Raw genomic sequence first — 15,629 nt, 5'->3', positions numbered from 1 at the left:
AAAATCTAACTAAACCTAAAGTAAACCTGAAACCTAAACTAAATAGTAGATAGAGGCACCTGTTAGTTATTTTTGTAAACAGACAGTTTAGAAAAGAAATTGAAGACTTTATAACAGAAATTCAATAAACGCAAGAATTTTTTTTTGCCCATCAGATTAATAAAAATCTAATGATAATAAAATGTGCCAAAACAGTTACTAACATAAATTAGAGGTGGGAAATAAACCAACACAACCTTTCTAAAAGGCAGATGGTGGTAATGTGTATCAAAATGTTAAATGAGCCTATCATTGAACTAATGATACAACTTTGAGGAACTTATCTGAACATATAAATGTACAAAGATGGATCCCCTACAATATTGAGCAGTGATTATGAAAAAAATTTAATAGCCTCAAACTAAATATATATTAACAAGGGGTCAGGTATGCTGGCATACAGGGGTGGTGTGCTGGCAAATTTTTAACTAGTTTTGCAAGCGTGGGTAAGGGAGAGCTCTTATTCATAATATTAGCCTATTTCTGTGGTGTGAATACCCCAATCATGGCTATTTCATAAGCTACCAAAATGAAGTCAGTGAATGCAGAGTTGAGAAGAAAGGTATAAAACTGGCTTTGATGAGAAGGTGCAAGCTAGCCACAGCACACCACTGCTTGCTTCCTAATACACTGGACCAGTAACAAAAACACACTGCAACACTAAAAAGCTATAAATATGATACAAAAGATTTATATTAAATGGCAAGATATCCATTACATATTACTAGATGAAAAGAGCCAAGCACATACAGAACAACTTATGTTGTATAATTTGGGATGTTGTAAATTTATGTGTATGCATTTCATTTTCATTTTGAAAGAAAAAGAACCATACAACAGTGATGTGTAAACATTATATTCAATCGAGTTTCATCCATAACAAGAACAGCAAATCTGGTTTTTGTGGAGTATCTAAACCAGATTAACATTTTTATTTTAAAAGAGAATAGCAAAAAATCACCAGATTTGGCTTCAAAGTAATTAAAAACTTCTGTATTAAATACAGAACAAAGTAAAAGAAAAACAACAGACGGGGATTAAGTTATTTGCAGTAAACATGAAAAAGGCTGATTTCATTGTAAGCTCAGAGTTCACAAACAGGCAGAGGAAATGAAGAGACAACTTACAAACTAAGGAATTCAACTAGAAACAAACACACAGGAAATGGTCAATCTTACCAGTGATCAAATAAGCACATGTCTTCAGTGCATGCCTACTAATTTATTATAATTTTATTATAACATTCATGATGTTGCAAATTATACACAATCATTTCAGGATACGTTTAAGGTGTATGTAATCAAGAGTTGTAAAATTTTTCATATCCTCTAACTTAGAAGAAACAGTTCTATGTATCTATTCTAACAAAAGTATGCAACTGTGTGTGTTTTTAAAAAATGCGATCTATGCCAAGAACTTCATTACAGTGTTATTGGAAAATTGAAACACTGGGAGAAATCTAAATGCTGGAAAAAAAAAAAAAAAAGTAAGCAAGCAAATTAATATATACCCTCTAACAGAATATTATACACCAATTCTAAATATTAATATGAAGTTTATATAGGCACACAGAAAACACTTACATGTTAAATTGTACAGTGTGATTACATCCATACAAGAAACATAAAAATAAAACAGTCTAGAAAGGAATATATAAAAAACAAAAAATCATGTTTTTTTGCATCAGAATGGTACATTTAGATAAACTTATGAATAAACTTTAAAACATTTTTCATATTTTGTCTAATATACTGCATTATTCATAAAATTTCAAAAACACTGAAAAACACAACAAAAAATATTATGAACAGTCATTTCAAAGGCCATGAAAATAACAAAATGTAATTCTTAATCATGTAAGAAAATTCTTATTTGGAAGAAAAGTACTCCTTGTCTCAAACTTTGACTGTCTATTCAATACTATAGTCTGTTTCATTATTAAACCTTAAACAACCATATCATCAGAGGATGTATATCTCAAATGCTTTTCACTATTTCATTTTAAAAGGAGAATAAAAAGCAATGTAAATTCAGGCAGTAGCATACTGCTTGAAGATATATAAAGAAAGAATATTTTTTAATAGAAAAAATAAATCACTGTGTGATGATGTGATTCCGTATTAGTGATGCATAACACTTTAATTCTGGGAAGGATATATTGCAATTTGAGTAGCAATTCAGATAGACCCTAGGGATTTAGAAAAACCCTGGACAAGAATCCCTGTTCCCATAATAAGCACGGTCTGGAGTGCAAAGCCCTACAGAAAATGTGTTTCTCAAACGATGTATCTGGTGACTTCTGTGAAAATGTATTTGGAGACAAGATTTCCCTGAAGAACTATTAATGAAGTCTAATGACTTCCTCCATTAAAATGCAATCCTTTGTCAAGAATCATATGGATGGGGAAATACAAATTATTTCTCTGAAACTGATCAAGCAAGATACAGGTATCTCCTCTGACCAGAAGATGGAAACCAAGGAGACCCCTCATTACAAGAGTTGACATGTGCCCCAGATGTTCTAGTCATTTCTAATGTGCTTCAGACAACATCTTAGATGGTGACTCAACACGTCATAGGATGTGCAGAGGTTATCCCATTCATTACTCCTTGAACACATCAACACCCTGCCACCTCTAGAATCCATGTCTGGCCCAAGGTTGGCTCGAGAGAAGCCAATACTATGGTAATTCATTAGCTCTTAATCCACAGGGAATGATTAGAATTAGATCAGCCTCTAATAAAAAATAGAGGCTGATTTCAAGTATCTTTTTGTTTCAGCATTCATTAGCTCTGCTCTCAAATTATTCAAAATTATTCAAATTATTCAAAATATATTTGCCTACATTTTGAATCAAGAAATCCACTTAATTATATTATGGACAAATGAAGCCCATTTTGCATGATGGTTGTAAAGAGACTTTAGGGACCCTGAATGATCTACTCCCTGGACTTGGATATGACAGCCCAGAATGTGAACAGCTCCTAAGAGAACACAACCAACACACAGGTGCCCTTCTCAGCTAAAAATTACAAATGACTTCTATATTACATCACTCCACCCGAGCAAGAATCCACTGGCAAGAATATCTCATGATACAATTTATCTTACTGCCTCGGGCAACTGAAAAGGCACTCTACTGTAGGAGAAGCAAGCCACTGAGAGAGCAGATTTCCTGAGCAAGAGACGTCCTAATAACCCGTTACCAGATTAGCGGAGTTCCCGATACAGTAATAGATGCATTTCTATCACCTTAACCAGCTAACACAACAACAAAAAAATACTTGGAGGAGCCTGGTTGTAACCCGTCCTTTTAACGTGTGAATGGTTTTCCTCAGAACACAGTCTGACCTCAGCTATCCAACCGCCTCTGGAAGCAGAAGGACCTAAAGAATGCATGCAACAAAAACGCCTCCCATGCAACCCAGACGTCTACACATGCTCACCTCCCAAACCCATGGTCTGGGAGAGGAAGGGCATGGTAGATGTGACGACAGTGCAGAAACTCGGTAGGGAGCTGAGTGAGTGGAGCCGAGAAGTGGACGCTGCATTGGCCGGGCTTGGCCTGACTGGTGTGGCCAAGTCAAGGCACAGCGCAGAGCCCCTCTGCTCTGCTCCCCTCCCTCCCCTCCAGAGCTTAAGGAACACCTGGCTACCCCACCCCTACAAGCAGCAATATCCTCTGCCCTGCCAAGCCCCTCAGTATCCCCCATCACTCTCCCTCACCTGCAGCTGTTCTCCTGTTTCCCTGCACCTGTCCCATTCCAAATCTGAAATCAAGGTAAATGAGCCTGGAGCTGATAAGATAATGAGACAGCCGTGGGCCAGGAGGAAAGTAGGGTCAAGGAATGCAGAGGCCGCCTGGCACCTCCAGTGGGTCTGGGCTCTTGTAACAATGCTTCTCCAAAGCTAGGGTTTGAGTCCAGCTGTTCCTTCTTCGGTCACACAGCCCTTTCGTCAGATTGCAGACAAGGGACATAGGAAGTTTCTCTGATCATGGTCATGACAATTATGTGCAGTTCAGAGGCCACAGAAATGCGTGTATGTGAGTGTACACACATACAAATACATTTCAAAAAAATACGAAATGTCTTACTTCATAGTATGAATGTATCAATCCTTATCTATTCTTCTGGTTTCAATGAAAGCCCCAAGGAAAAAAATGGGCACCATAATGGAAGAAGAAAAGGACACAGGTGGTCCATCCAAGGGTTAACTCTAAATATTTCCTAGAAAGCCCTGGAAAAAGGACCCACTGGCTCCAAATCCAAAGCATCCCCCAACATGCTCCACTAAGGTGTGTGAGGCGCACCCAATGCCCAGGGTCAAAGAGCCAACCTGTCACTGCAAAAGGGCAGAAAGGCACTTGGGCAGCAGAGATTCCTTGCAAGCAAATGAAAAGCATGACTTAAAGGTGAGTGAAGAAGGAGGAGGAGGAGGAGTGAATCCTAAGAGTATCTAAGAAAACACACACAGCCTGAGCAGGGCCGCTCCGGAGCACCGAGCCTCCGTGTCTCCTAGGATGTCGCCCTTCCTACAGGAAGCAAGAGACCCATGCTGATATGACAGGAGGCTTCTGATACCACCCCCGAGGAGGCAGGGAAACTATCAGCAGTGTGCCAGGCAGCACCAGGGCAGCTCCCGGCAGACTCGCTAACGCCGCCTCACAGCTCTGGCCCAGAACTCTCCAAGCCATCTGTGGCTGCCTGTGGGGAAGAGAGGAGAGGGAGAGAGGCCAGGAGGAGCCCACCTGACCTGGCGATGCCTCCCATGGGAGCTGATCACTCCTGGGAGGCGGAGTCTCAGGAACCTTGTCCAGGGGTAAGAGGGGCTGCCAAGCGGCCGAGATGCCAAAGCTGCAGAGGGGAAGCAAAGAAAGCTTCAAAGTTCAAACAGCCCTTAGATGTGGTCCAATCTCTGCGTTCTGTGGGTTTCTATAGAAACAAGGGAACAAAACACCCTTGGGTTAGTTCAGAGAGGTAGGGTAGGAGCTCCCGATGGCCTTTCAGTTACGGGCTTTAGAAAAGATACTCATGACTGCAGCAACGTGCAGAGCCGTAGGAGTATTTCATGGTTTGCTCAAATAAACTCTTACAAAGCCAGGGTGTCCTTGTTTTTGCATTATTTACCGGTATTCAACAAGAGTCAGAGAGAAACGAGAGTTAAAATCCTAACAAGTATCCCAGCATTCTTTTAAGGGCAAACCAGGAACAAGAATTAAAGTCATCCTATATTATTAGAACAAGTCAAAGGAAATGGGTCAGCTCTTTAGGACAAGAGGAAAATTGCATCTGCCATTTGCAGAAAGAACCTGTAATATAACGAAGGAGCTCTGTAAAGTGTAGATCTTAAAATATCAGTTCACATGGCAAGGAAATTTCATTGCATCTCTACCTTAAAAAATAAATAAAACAAAAAGCTACTCAGACTGACTGGGTACAATGAAAGCAAAGGCTGCCGCTCAAGCCACTGTCCCGATGGGGAAAGAAACACAGAAAGAGATGTTTTAAAGCTCTCAAGTAAGTGAGGTGAAGACATTCAAATCAACAAATGCGGAAGACGCACTATTACCCAACACAGGACCCCAGCTCCTTCTCCCCTTCTAGCACACGCACTACATCCTATTTTGAAACCAGGTGGCCTGTGATAGATATCCAGCTCAGGCTCGCTAGCTTTCTGCTGGTAACCCGCACCAATATCAACTCCACGCCCTCTGGAAAAGGAAGGAGAATTTTACATTTTGTTTGATAACGTCTTTTGTTTTGCAGACCATAGCGTTGCTGCAGAAAGTTAATCATCTCCTAAAAGCACATTCGCAAGTGTCTTCTAATGCATTAAAGCACCCAACTTCCCCTCTCACCAGCTCACAGCCACATGATGTTTGAAAGAAGCACCAACTTGGAAGTTCCCTAAATCTTAAAGAAATGCACCCACCAGAGAATCTAAGGAATCCCTCCTTGCGTTTGGTTAAGGACGCGGTGATAATAGTAAATGGGTGGGTGGGATACCATGGAAGGCTCTTTCGGGGGGCCTGCAGCAAAAAGCTGGAAGACTGAGTAATGGGTGGATGAGACTGCTACATTTCTCTCTAGAAACAATTGCTCAGCTGCAGTCACCAGGAAATACATGGAAAAAACCACCAATCACCTCCCCACCTCTTCATCAAATAGAAATGTAAAAGACATAAAGTAAAAATGAAAACCATGAAAAAAAAAGTCTTTAAAACCATAAAAGAAGCAAAAGAAAAACTCTCCTTCAATTATTTACAAAGTGATGATGATTGAAAAAAAAAGGGGGGGGGTGTGAAATTTTGGAAAGAGGCAATTAATTCACGATTTCAGTTCTCCAAATGGGGGAAAAAACATGAGGCTATCTCTCAGAAATATACATGAACATGTTTCTAAACATCACTATCTACTTCCTGCAACACAGACATAAAGTCTCACTCTAATTCTTTTTAATTTGTGGATCAATTATTGTTCCCTTCTGTGAAGTTTGAGAAATATAATAGCATTAAAAACATTCTGGTTCTGACCACACCACAATCCATCACACACTTCTTTGAAAAAACTATTTTGTTTTCAAAGCAGTCAAACTGCTCACAATCCAAAATTAATTCTGTAATAAAGGTGTGTAGAATTTTCAAATTTCAAAAAGGACCCATGTAACAATTTTCCATTCAAATTGCTGGACAGACTACCATCGACTTTTCAACCTGCAACAATTATGAAAATGTTCAACTGAATCATTTTCCTGAGACAATGAATGAGAAGCAGGCTTAGAGACAAAAATGACTTTGCCTTTAAAACAGAGTTTCTTTTACCATGCCCCAAGTGGCCCACAAAAGGACAAAGAGGTGTGGTAAATGGAGAACAAATCAATGATACCCATTAGAAGCAAGCAAGACGTTTACCCACTAGAAGAAAGCAAGACGTTTAAATTCACTCCCTCCAATTGCTCTGCTTGCTTCTGAGAACCCAGCTGCCCACCCTGCCCCCATCGTCCTACATCCACAAGTTCCCAGATACTGAGTCTCCATAAACCTAGCAAGAGAAGGTGCTTCGCAGAGTTCCCAAGAAACACGGGCCACTAACTTTGTCCTCATGTAGCTTCCTTGGTGTCTCAGACGGTAAAGGACCTGCCTGCAACCCAGGAGACCAGGTTAGATCCCTGGGTCGGGAAGATCCCGAGGAAGGAAACGACTGCCCACTCCAGGATTCCTGCCTGGAGAATTCCATGGACAGAGGAGCCTGGGGGGGGGTTCAGTCCATGGGGTCACAAAGAGTCAGACACGACTGAGCATCTTAGAAACACACACAGCTCCCACTTGAGCTAGAAACACAGGGCAAGTGGTCACTAACAGCTTCTCACAGTTAAAGGCAAAAAAGAAAAAAAAAGATACGCCGGCTCCAAGGAAATAATATATATCACTCAGGCGTTCAAATTCTCAAGACCATCTGCTTCCCCAGTTGTGTAATCCCCGGGAAGTTTCTAGAATGGCCTTCAGATTATTTTGTCTTTTTCTTTGTATTAACAGCCAATCAAAAAGCCAGCACCGGGAAGGCTAACACCCAGAAGGACATGTCAGGCTGCGGGCGTCAACTGTAAAACAACAAGGACTGTGAAAACTGCTGGTAGTCTTTCCTGCCGGCAAATAAGAAACAAGGGTGTGTCTCACACAGCACATTATTTTATACACAGTAGGTGCTTAATATCTGTTCACTTGACCCGCATTCCGTATGCAACTGTTCTTTCTTATGGTACATCTGGCTAAAAAAAAAAAAAAAGAAATTTTAGAGGAAATGTTTGTTTTCCCAAAACTGGCAAGTGTTTGTTAAATAAATGAATTTGAAAATCTTGATAACTCTATAGTTAAATAATACTAATTTTGTTCTTCAAATTGAAATCTTAGGCTCTTAACAAAATACTCTGCACTGATTTCAGCAATTATGCCTAGGTATAAAGGTCAACCCCAGAGCTATTTAGCGAATTCAGTCTTTGGTTCTCAACACTGTGATATGGATGTTTATTTTGTTTATAAAGCCCAGATTCATGACCACCTAAGATTTATGAACTCATTTATGACAGAATATTTAGGTCCTTTTTTTCCTTTTTATTACATGGTAGATAAGAAATCAGACAGGTTTTTTATATATCGGTAAGGTAACAAATCATAGGTGATTGTCAAACAACTGCCTATAATTTTATTAGTAACAGCTGTTCACACAAACTAGTGTTTGGGTCTGAGAATAGCTCTTTCTTTAATGTTACTCCATTCGGCAGAACGAGAAAACATTCACTGTTTACTGTAGTCAGTTACTGCCACAGATTTAATTACCAACAATCACACATTTTTCCTCCTATTACTATTTCACACTTTCCTAGGATTAATTCTGCAGAGATCATAACATTGCTTTAAAGCCATTACAAAAGTTTCCCTTTGAAAAGTCACTGCCCTCCCCCTTCAACCAGAAAATTACACTTAAAATTTCTTGTTACAAATACTTGCATTTCCCTCAACCCAAAACAGAGTCTGGAGAAAACAGATTCTCTCCACCTTCTCAGGGAGAAAGCAATCCTAACCTTCTTAAAATGGCTTCTCTCTCTTTCAAGATGTACCCTTTGAGCTCTCTTATTTTTCCTCTACAACACTCAATCCACACTTCCATTAATACCAAAAGAACTAATAACCTCCCCTTAAAAAAAAAAAAAACTAATATGAATGCTGGAATCAAAATCATCCTTGGCAAATCTTGTTCGTTTCTTTTCAAGTATAAGTTTGCCTGGAGCATGAAGAAAAATGTGTTCCTTTTTACTGCTAAGTTTAGCATAGCACGCAGTCTCACAACTGCAAAATCTGTTTAAGGTCCTTAAAAATTCATCTGTAATAAAAATCATAACTATATTTAATAGGCATCTCTGAAAATTGAACACAAGCCATCTCGTATAAAGTGCAGCTGGGTTGTTTGACTTTTTTGAAAAAGAGGCTATAAAATTTATTTGTAACAAAATGGCTACTAAATTATTCTTCTGATTCTCCTTCCTAAGTTTACCTAAAAATATTTGAATAGATATATACTAGATAACTTCATTGTTCAGTAGGGTTGTAATTTGCCCCCAAAATTCCCATATGAAGAAATAATACATTAATACATAAGTATGAGATTGGCAGTTATATGGCAGATCCAGACAATGAATCTACATGGTTCAATGCAAAAATCTTACTCTGAAGTCTTTGTTATTTGGTCAGAGCTCCAGTTTTGATTTTTATGAGGGACGCTGCCACTTCACTTTTCAGATACAAACTATAAATACTTTGTTTCCAGAAAAAATAAAATAAGGAAAGAAAAAAAAGAGGAAATGCATTCAAACAAATACTGACGTTTAGAAACATATTCAACACTTGGAAGCTAAAAGAGTAGCAAAAATAAAATTGGTTGATCTTAAAGCAGCCTCATAATCACCATATTATGGTATTTCCAGGGAGATTCTGTTATTAGGGTCGCTTAGAAGGAAGCTTTCATTCTGCAATTCTGAGTAGCCATCCTAGACAGCCAAGTAACCGCTAGGTTAACTTGAGCAATCAACACCCCCATCCGTGCACCAGTGAGCTCTACAGAGGGGTGGTGGGCTGGGTGTTCTTAACCCAGACCTGTATGAATGAACTCTCCACATACTCTAAATTTGTCACAACACTCCCCACCTTCCAGGTACCTTCCTGCTCTGGAACTGTTCAGTTTTCAGTACAAATGTATATTGCTCAAATTAAAATCATTCTTTCTACATTTCCTAAAAGTTAACCGCTGTGGTTCTTCTCACGTAATTATATATAGGTAAGTTGTAAAAATCTCTTCAGTCACCACCTGTCCTCTAAAGAATTTAAAAATTCACTCTGGTGAGTGTGTCATGGAGAAAAGTAGATGGCATAAAGATGAGAGGGTTAAGCTAGCCTCTATACAAAAAAAAAAAAGTAATCAAGACATGGTATGATTTTTTTTTCCTTTAAACTTTCATATTTTAAACACGATTGTTATCATTCCAAATGCAACCAGCACAGAACTGTAATATACTGGTGCACTATGCAATAAAACATCCTACATTAACACTTCAGATCCCAAAACTAATTTGTAGTCAATTGGCTCAAACAGTTACATATAGTTATTTTCAAAGGTCAAGATTTCCTCTGCCACAGAAGAAAAACTCTACATTTCTCCATGTCTCTATAATGTCTTCATTGTTTTATGGCCCCAATTTCTATTAGGAAGGTTATACAGAAGCTTACTTATTCAATAAATACTTACTGAGAGCACTCTATGAGTTAGAGATTGTGCTAGAAGCTGGGATTTTACAGCGTGCAACAGAGAATCTGTCCCTACCTTCCTAAGCTTCCAGTCTAGAATAGGAAGAAAACTTCCAACCACATTTGTAATTCAGTTAGAAGAGCAAGAACATATATTCTTTCACCTAAAACTGGCCTAAACTTTGCCTCTTCAGTAAGTGGAATCCAATCAATAAAAAAAAAAAAAACACAGCATTTTGCTAAATCTTTCTATTGATGATTAAGATCTGAAGAGTAAAGAGTTTAAAACATGTAAAAGAAGAACATGTTAAAGGGGAGAAAAAAATGTATCTTTAAGAAGCTGAAATTTTCAGAAGAATATCATTGACCAGAAGCAGGTATTCAATGGCACTTGTTTTATAAAGACTTAAAGACAGATTATATTAAATAGTGCGACCTACTACCACCAATAGAAATATTTAGTTAATATTCATAAATATTCATTAAAGGAAGAAATGTATATTACATCTAGGAAGTATATAAAAACTTCAGATTAAAATATTCTCTTGTACATCTATGTAGACTACAAACAGTTTTCTTTGAGGTGTCTAAGAAAATAAATATACCAACATAAATGAATTCAGAAAATGAATAAAGAAAACAATTCAAAATTTAATATATTTTATGACACTAGGTTTCTGAGTTTCACTTTTTTAAAAATAAGCATCAAAATAAGTAAGTATCATAGACTTTGAAACATATTGGCATAATTGCTGGTTATGTATCAAGGCAGCCCAAATTTCACTGCCATGCTTTCATCTAGGCAGGTAACCACTATTTTCTCTAATTTCTTCACAATATAAAATTAGCTAATTATGTGAACTAACAAGGGGCTCCTGCCAAATACACCCATTTTCCTTAAAATGGCGTCATGCTTTGAACTAAAATTTACTTTGAAAATAATTTTACATTGAATTTCATTAAAATACAGTGGTGATCCCTTAATTTAAATAAAGTAGTTAAAAATATTGGTGAATCTTTTGAAGGGCCTCATTTACATGAATGAAGATTCAGTGCACTCATCAAAGCAGCACATCAGGCATTCCTCAAAAGGAACGCCTCTTGATACCTTCCCTGATTCAAACCAACCATCACGCCTCTCCTGGATTCAAAAATCATGAGGACACACACAAATCTACAGTGAGCAGACAGCACTGACTACATAGTATAGGTACTGCAATAGTTATGTTACAAAAGCAACATCTCCAGAACATGAAGCTGGAGTAAACCTTACGTGATGTCTAGGGATTGGGTTTCTAACAAAAAGTTGTATACTTTTAAAGTGCTAATAAATGTAGGTGCTAAACTGATGTCCTATTTTTCTACCACTTCTAATAGGCCATATTAGGGGGCAGGGGTGAGGCTGTACTAAACCTTCGTCAACAATCTAATAAGAAGGGGAGAAAAAAAGTTCTCCACACTACCACTTCAGTGGTAAAATTGTTTTACTTTAGTTTTTGTCCTTATAAAATTATCTCCAAGTTCATTTTTAAAAGCACAATATGTTACTTAAGTCCACAGTATGTAACTAAGCATCCATCTGTGGGTATTTCCCCCAAAGTCCTCCTAGACATTCAAACCCAGGCCCTCAGACAAATTCCCTGAGCTCTAATTCAGCTGCTAGGAACCCAGGGCTGCCACATTTCAGGCAATGGGGTTGGCCTGAGAGACCTCAAACGCCCTATTCACAGCCAAACAAACAAATAAAGACTCTACACAGGGCAAAAGAAAAACCATCCTCAAGTCTCTCTAAAACACATGCTTTTTCCCTTAATCATGCACTTAAACTCCATTCGTGTCTCCGACCCACTCTAGTTTCTTCTCAATCTTGAGAATTCAGAAAATATTCACCTTTTCAGCCATGAGAAGTAGCTCAAAATGAGAATAAACATAAAAAAATGAAAAGATCTTCCTTTTGCAACAGCAGTTTCCCCCTTCCCTGGCTTCCTTCCCTAAAGCCCGCCCCTTTTATCCAGGGTTTGCCTTCTGTTCTTTATAAACATGTGCACATTTATCTAATCTGGTTTCAAAATGAAGACATGAAGCATGGCATGTGAATTAACCATTTGTAACCATTCCTGATCATTATGTTTTGTTCCTTCTTGCAAATGATCCAGTACATAAGCAGTTCCCTCCCAAAGGCAATTGGTTCCTTGAACCAGGAGACGGAATGCTCAAGATAAGAAGGAAAATGCATGCTTCTCAAATCAGAATTGACATTATTCTCTTCCAGAAATGTCTGAGAAACCTATTTATTATACACGCAAATATCCAGAACACGAGTGCAGACATTTTTCAGGCCTGTTACTGCAAAGCTGTTCTTCCTAACACAATAGCTCAGAGTTATGTCGTGCTGGCCTGAATGTTGATTCTGAACATTCTCCCAGAGATAATAATCAATAAAATTCCTAGTGGAGAAATGGCATTTTCTTGCTAACTTAATGTGAAGGCAGAATAGTGGGTTATTTTTTAGAGATTAAAGGGACGTTTTTTGCTGTTCACTTCCCGTTTTCCTTCTAGCCCAGATTCCAAAGATACTAAAATGCTGTCCGTTTTAAACAAAAGGTTTCTATTTGTTTCCCTGAGAGTAATTGAGAGGCTGTACTGGCAACTATTGTGAATTCAGGCCTACATCTGGGTTGCCACATTAAACAAAAGATACCCATCGCTGTCAACAACCACACAGCACAACCCTCCCGTATCCCTCATCTTTTATCTGGAAGGGATGGTGGAGACTAGAAACCCGCCTGTCACCATTAAGAAACTCTTCTGGGTCCCTCCGTCGGAGGTCTGGTGGCTAGAGAACCGCACTCGTGTGACACATATATCTGCTCACCTCCCCGCTCCCGGAATACGTTAGCCCCCTTTCTTCAGAGAGCCAACCACTCGGCTCCCTCATCATCACTCCTTAGAGAATCCAGTCGCGAGTCTGCCCACCGTTCCACCATTCGCTCCCGACCCCTAAAAGCACGGATAAAGGATGCACACAGGCCACCCCACCGCACGCCCTGGGTCCGCTTGACACCTAAGGCCACACGCACACACAGTTCTCCGCTCCACCGCCCCACGGGGCGCCGCGGCCACGACACTGTAAGTTCAGTCCTCCTGCCCACCTTCCCACCCACGTCTCCCCGAAGCGTTGTGCCATTCAGCAGATGCACAGCGGACAAACCGGCACCCCGAGTGCACAGCCCTCGGGGCGACCGCGAGGGACAAGCCGAGGCCCCGGGCTGCCAGCCGCGACCCCTCTGCGCGCGCCTGTGTCTGCACGCGCGCGCGCGCCCTTCAGGGTGCGGGTAGTGGCCGGGGCCGCGCCCGGGGAGGGCAGGGGCGAGCCGCCCGCGCCCGGGGGCCGGGGCCGCAGTCCGGGGCCTGGGGATGGTGGGCGGGGGGCGCAGAGGCCCGGCGGGAGGATCCGCTGCGTCCGGCCGCGGCGGCACTCACCGAGCAGCAGCAGCTTGAGCTCCCGGCGGGCGTCCCTCTTGTCCCTGCGGAGCTGCCGCTCAATCTCGTCGTTGATCCGCCGGGCTTCCTTGGCCTCCTCGCTCAGGCAGCACGCCATGATGGACTCCAGAGTCATTCTTCCAAAGTGCCTCCGCTGCAGCCCCGCCGGCACCCCCTGCTCACACGCGCGCACACACACCCTCCCGCCCTCGCTCCCCCGAGGCAGCGGTGGCCGCCGAGCCCCCGCCGCCCGGGCGCGCGTCCGGGACGACGAGCTCGGGAAACCGCCGCGGGGGCCGCGGCCAGGGCCGGGGCCACCAGGTGGGCCGGGGGTGCGGCGGGTGGTGGCGGCTCGGGCTGCCGGGACGAGCGAGGCCGGCGCGGGAGGCGGCCGCGGGCGCTGGCTCGGGGGGCGCGCTAGGGAAGGCCGCCGCGCCCGGCCTCGCTCAGACGCCCGCGCCTCCTTCCCCGGGAACAGGCGGCCCGCCTCGCCCCCCGCGCCGCCGCCGCCGCCGCCGCCGCCGAGGCTCCCCTAAGCCGTGCGCCCGGCGGCGAGAGCACATCCACCGGGGCGTCCCCGCAGCGAGCGGTCGCCGACGGCTCCCCGCGCCTGGCGCGCCGGCTCCTGGCTGCCGCCTGACACGGCTCCCGGGCGCCCTCGGCCCTGCCCGCGCCCACCGCCCGGCTCGCGCGCAAACCCGGCTCGCCGGCCCGCCCGCCCGGCCGCCGCGCGCTCCTCCGCCTCCGCCAGACGCCCACCCCCCGGCCCCGATTGCCAGGCGCAGAGCGGCTGCTCAGAGCTCGCCCTCCCCCTCGCCACACACACACATTTTCTTCTTTCTCTGAACTGGAGCACAGATCCGGGAGGGAGGCGGCAGCGGCGGCGGAGGGAGGAGGTGGAGGGAGGGGACGGGCGCGGGAGGAGGGGAGCGGGAGGCGGTGCCGCCCGGCCCCTCCTGGAAGGCTTTCCTGGGCTCGCAGCCGCCGCGGCGCGCCTCCCAGTGCGGCTTTCGCTTCGCTCACGCCGCTCCGTCGCTGGGCCGGCCCCCTCGGGCGCTGCGGGCGCCTCCCGCTCCCGCGCCCTCGGTCGGGCCCGCGGGCTCAGCGGTCACGGCCGCCCCCGGCGGGAGGCGGGGCCGGGTCGCCGAGGCGCAGCCGGGGCCGCCGCCAACCTGCCGCTACCGGCCCGCCGCCCGGGCGTGGTAAACCGGGAATATGGCGGCCTCCGCCAGCCGGCTGCCCACTGCCTCCGGAACGCGGCCGCGGCTTCTCCGGGAAGGCGGGGATCTCGGCCCCGTAAGCCCCCAGCACCGGCCGCCCCGCGAACACCCGCCCGGTTCCCCCGAAGGCAGCCTCGGCGCCGGCGCCTCCCGCCTGCCGCTCCGGGGCAGCGCGGAGCAGATCCGTGGCGCGGCTCTTCGCCTAGTTCAATGCTGTTTCCTGTGCCTATTTCTAAAACGCCATTCGGTTGGAAAGTATGTCCCGTCACCTCTGATCCAAGTTGAGTCGTAGAAAATAATATACACTCAACCGTGCAGTGCGACCGGGGAGGACACGGAATTGTCACTGTCTCGCAGAGGGGCAAGGGACACTTAATAGGTGAAACTATTCACAAAAGTTCCTGGAGACAGAAATCTAAATCCAGAGCAGAAAAATAAAGCGGCCCAGTTTCCAAGAGCCTCCTGCTAGCTTCCAACTTTTCATGCCATTGGAGTTGTTTTTGTTTTCTTCTTACAAGCTCTCCTCTCGTTTTTGAAAAAGGCACACGATATTAAACAGCCAAGTAATCGACTTCACCATTCTAGA

General features: G+C 43.6%; 1 protein-coding gene across 1 annotated transcript in view; it reads right to left on the bottom strand.

The window, feature by feature from the left end:
- Nucleotides 1-14,547, bottom strand: part of GNAQ (G protein subunit alpha q) — a 303,060-nt gene extending 288,513 nt beyond the window's left edge. Inside the window, exon 1 of the mRNA XM_043486867.1 lies at nucleotides 13,824-14,547. Within this exon, the coding sequence (XP_043342802.1) occupies nucleotides 13,824-13,959 (136 nt within the window). The 5' untranslated portion in view covers nucleotides 13,960-14,547. The remainder of the gene's footprint in view (nucleotides 1-13,823) is intronic.
- Nucleotides 14,548-15,629: the final 1,082 nt, after the last annotated feature.

This window comes from Cervus canadensis, chromosome 14, assembly GCF_019320065.1.
Source record: "Cervus canadensis isolate Bull #8, Minnesota chromosome 14, ASM1932006v1, whole genome shotgun sequence".
Lineage (NCBI taxonomy): Eukaryota > Metazoa > Chordata > Mammalia > Artiodactyla > Cervidae > Cervus > Cervus canadensis.
The sequence above is the reverse complement of the archived record's forward strand: the minus strand, read 5'-3'. Positions and strand labels throughout refer to the sequence as shown.